Below are 4,433 nucleotides of genomic sequence, written 5' to 3'. Positions count from 1 at the left end.
AGTAGCATCTTAGCCACATGTTAGCTGAGAGTTAGAGCACCTTGGCTCAGGCTGACTCATGAGCAAAACATGTATCAAAAGCTTCTTAGAAGATTTTCATGTTTCCTGGAGAGAGAGAGAGAGAGAGAGAGAGAGAGAGAGAGAGAGAGAGAGAGAGAGAGAGAGAGAGAGAGAGAGAGAGAGAGAGAGAAGAAGAGCATGCTGGGCTGAGGAACTTGCCTTAAGTTTTAGAGTGTGCACCCAAGCTGTGTGCTCTTACGCATCTTATGCCTGACTTGCAGCTTATCGTATAAGCATTCCACAAGTGTCCGGTATGACTTACTCATTGAGAGAGGTATCACATCTTGATCTACCTTCCATGTAGGGGTCGTGATTGTATGAAAATGACTTAGCATGGTGAAATGAGTGTTGTTGTATGTTGACAACAACCCCAAAAACAATCCAAAACGTATCTTATCCTTAACCATTTGTGTGCCTGGATAGCAACCGAAAATTATGGGAAACAATGCATAACTAATAGTGTCCTTGACAAAGTGATTTGTAAGAGCGTACTCTATACCATCTGGGTAGCATACCTTGCATACAAAAACGAGAGCCCGTGGCTACCATGATAACCGTTGAAGTCAACATCCTAAGTGCCTTGCACCGGTTAGACTGGTAAGGATTCGATGAGATGATATCCTGAATAATGTATGTGCCCCAAACTTGGGTACTGTCCGACGTAAATGCAAAGGGTGAGTTGTAGGACACGTGTATCATATAAACTCTAATTCAGTGATCTTGCCTGTATCTCAGAATGTTTTCGACAGATCATATAAGCCGAGATGATGTGACTAGTCGTGCCAAAAATGACTGTGGCAGAAAATAATTGGGGTTATTAACAGTACACAAATCAAAAAAACGTACAATACGCTGAAAATTCCAGTATGAGAAAATAACTACACATAACATATTGAAAAAGCCATATAACTACGGTGCCGTGCACCAAAACTGGAGTTTATGTCAAAGCACAAACTCATGCATCATGCTGAAGTTTTTCGACATGTGGGCATTGCTTTTTTTGATGTGTTCCTAAGCAAATAAAGCATAATTTTTGACTTTTTGCACGTTGAAATTCGGATGGTGATAGGCGCTTCTTGACCACTTTGGTCGTGCCCCAATGTGTTCCGACAACCGAAGTATTGTGGACATGTTGGACCTCTTTGGTCATAACTGGTAAATTGGCAACCCCCTCGGTTGCTGGCAAGTGGAGAGTTGATTCTGGTAGCATTCTGTAAATTAATTGTGTAATATTTTCTACTTGTGTAACCAAGATTTGAACCCTGACAGCGAGCTTGCGAAATCAGGCATCAAAAGTTTTCCAGTCCTGTCGAGTGACAAACTCCCTGGTATCTGGCAATTGACTATCATGCTCTAGAATGTCCAACACGCTCTGTGGAGGAGGGGTTGACAAACGAGGAGACATAGATGGATCACCCGGGTTTGCACCATCCATCCCTGTTGCCATGAGGGTACTCTCCGTGAGAGTATCTGGACCCATGACATCCACAGGTGGAGCCCATTCGATATATTCAAAGTTGAACATGTGTTGATCATCAATTTCCGCACTCATGGCGAATCTATGTTGTGCAAACAAAGAGAAAACAGTACCCGATGTCAATAGTACTTGTAAAGTATAGCTACTTCGTGTCGTAGCAGTGAATCGTCGTGCTAAATCGGCCTTGTTTTCCAAAAAAATACTCCCGTAGTTGTAGCTTACACCGTAGCCGATAATTAGCCGTGCTAATTAGGTTGGTCAGCAAAGCTTTAAGCAATCCGTGATGTTGGATACTTGATTGAAAACTTACAAGTTGTTGTCGACGAAGATTGACGTCCTATCGAAGAAGCTCTTGGCCACTCGATTACTGAATTAGTCTTGCCGAACAACGAATTGTGGTTGTTTACCTTTCACCCGAACACGCAGGTTCTGGAAATTTCTGCAGTATTCGAGTACAATTTGAAGCCGATTCGAATACAATTTGAAGCTGTGACGATCGAGGGGCTTTCCTCGACGGGTGTAGCTTGCTCGACTACCTTGAGTTGCTCGACTACTCGTGGGAAGGGCCGCTGAGAATGGCCAAGAGTCAATTGAATGGCCAAAGGCCTTTGTAAATGTGAATACTCAAGCCTTTTAGGCGCAGGCAGCGAGCAATCTTCAACGACGAGGGTGATGATGACTTGGTGGCTTGCACAGGCCGGCTATGGCCGCGAGCTTGTAGGTCTTTCCCCTTCTCCACAGGGCGCTCCGTTCAAGCCAACTCCCCCCGTTTTCATGCACCACACCATAGTTTCCAAAACGAGAATAACTACCCGATTAGGCAAGAAATCCGGCTAAATTTGGAAAAGGACCTTAAAAAGCAGCGGTTCTCACAAAAGGGGCATGTTTTTAGGGGCCAAAGATGACCACGCTTAGAGAGAGAGTGGAGGAGAGTCCCTGGCTTTGATACCACTGTAAGAAACTAGGCAACTAGGCTCTACTGGATCCTCCTCCTAACCTCCCTTTAGAGGTGGGCTCCTAGCCCCTTGCCCTAGACGGATCCCCTATCCACACTGCCTAGCCCGGCCCTTGGCCGTAGTCCTTGCCTAGCCTAGTTCTTAGGGTACAGGACCAGTGTCCTGACAGCCACAGTCCCACCAATTTTAGCGTATTTTTTTTCTTATTGGCCATAACTTGAACAAATTACTTCAAATTTGTCTGACAATAGTGCACTTGGATTGCATTGTTGAACACTTTCCATAGATATGCTACATGATATAGTTTTGAGGTACATAGATATGGGCTATCCATGCCTCCCCTTTTATACCCTATTGTTGGTTGTAATGTGATTGGTTTCTCTTACAAGGCCCTTTAGCGGTTCATATTTTTCTTAATGCCTTAAGCATGCTATCATGATTGGGCAAAGGTCAAAAAAGAAAAAAGACCATAAACATACAATACCATCGTTCTTGCACAAAATCTATGACCTCTCAAGCCAATTTCACTTACTTCGTTTCTAACACCCACAATATAAGAAGTACAAATTGGATATTAGCAAACTGCTAAAATTATTCAATAACCTATAGCTTGAAGGAGAAAATTATCCATAAAAATGGTGTGACAAGCTAAAATGCAAAAGGCATAATTAAAACACCTTTAAGTAGGAAAGTTTGGTATATATATGGCAAACTCAGCAGCACACACCAATGTGGGAAAGACATTATGTGCATAATCTAATTACTAGATCTCCAGGGATGCATCTCATTTCAAGGGTTTGTATGCCCATCAGTGGAAGGACTCCTCCCTTTTGCGTTATGGCTCACATTCGGTTGTGGATCTTCATAATCTATGTGGGAAATGCCTAATACTCGAGGACGAACTTCAACAAAATCCTACATCATCAAGAGCATCATAGAAGTTGATTAGGTGACAAAGAAAAAAGTACATCAAAAACGTCCTCGGGGACTTTAGGCCTCATTCTTGCTTTTGGTCCACAAGGCATCCAATAATGAAACTCACCATATTAAGGTGTTGAAGGTTTCCAACATTTGAATTTAAGCGTTGACGTGGATCATTGAGTGTACCTTTAGCATGCACATGAAGAGTGTTTAGAAGTGTGTGAGGTGCCATTAATGGTCACTTATTACAAAGGTCTCCACCAACTCTCTCTCTCTCTCTAATGTGTTCCTGCAAATACATAGGTATACACGTATCCAAGATTTTGGTCATAAATTGTTTTATAATGTTAAACATGGGCCTTTTCATGGTTTTGTATAGAGACTTAAGACCAATCTAGGCTTAGAAATGCTTTAGAATTAAGGTTGTTAGAAAATGTACCTGTCTTTGAGAGGAGAGATCTGCTGCCGTCGGCGATGGAGCACAACACGCAGGCTTGAAGCAACAACATGAGTACAACGAGAGACTCGGTCACCCTCTGATCCACCATACTTTCTCTCTATGCGTTGTTGTGCATGACACAGACGCGCACACCACAGAGAGAGAGAGAGAGAGAGAGAGAGAGAGAGAGAGAGAGAGAGAGAACATGGGCTCGTACTATATATAGGACAGGTTGTGAGTTTTCTTCACACAAATCACTGTAGTTTATACAAAATGACGGCAGAGTATGATTGAGGCCCGAGGGTCTCTCTCTCTCTCTCTCTCTCTCTCTCTCTCTCTCTCTCTCTCTTGGTTGAGTGTGTGAATAGTTCAGTGAGTTTCGACGAAAGGGCCGCTGCTTGACCGTTTGGCTACGGCGCTCACCAGTTCTGAGGTTTCCTGCGAATTGAACCCACATCATATCTCTCTCTCTCTCTCTCTCTCTCTCTCTCTCTGTGTCCAGCTTTGAACCGTCCAAGTTTGCTTCCTGCAACCTCACTGCCCGCAACTTTGAAGTGATATTCTATAATGCTTGTGGGTT

At 43.3% G+C, this 4,433-nt stretch overlaps 1 protein-coding gene across 1 annotated transcript; it reads right to left on the bottom strand.

Moving 5' to 3' along the window:
- Positions 1–3,067: 3,067 nt before the first annotated feature.
- LOC147453937 (uncharacterized) lies at positions 3,068–4,073 on the bottom strand. The gene is made up of 3 exons (XM_086517230.1): positions 3,854–4,073; positions 3,536–3,600; positions 3,068–3,408 (listed from the first exon to the last, which is right to left on the bottom strand). Exons 1-3 carry the CDS (start codon positions 3,960–3,962, stop codon positions 3,283–3,285), a joined length of 300 nt encoding a protein of 99 aa, XP_086373356.1. The 5' UTR covers positions 3,963–4,073; the 3' UTR covers positions 3,068–3,282.
- Positions 4,074–4,433: the final 360 nt, after the last annotated feature.

Source organism: Adiantum capillus-veneris, chromosome 7 (assembly GCF_014529385.1).
Source record: "Adiantum capillus-veneris isolate H3 chromosome 7, ASM1452938v2, whole genome shotgun sequence".
Lineage (NCBI taxonomy): Eukaryota > Viridiplantae > Streptophyta > Polypodiopsida > Polypodiales > Pteridaceae > Adiantum > Adiantum capillus-veneris.
The sequence above is the reverse complement of the archived record's forward strand: the minus strand, read 5'-3'. Positions and strand labels throughout refer to the sequence as shown.

Bases quoted from the DNA above. Each gene is read 5' to 3' on its own strand.
- LOC147453937 (XM_086517230.1), bottom strand. From the start codon at position 3,962: ATGGTGGATCAGAGGGTGACCGAGTCTCTCGTTGTACTCATGTTGTTG. The intron at 3,601-3,853 runs GTACATTTTCTA...TGCATGCTAAAG, and splicing joins ATCTCTCCTCTCAAAGACAG to GTACACTCAATGATCCACGT. The intron at 3,409-3,535 runs GTGAGTTTCATT...TTGATGATGTAG, and splicing joins ACCTTCAACACCTTAATATG to GATTTTGTTGAAGTTCGTCC.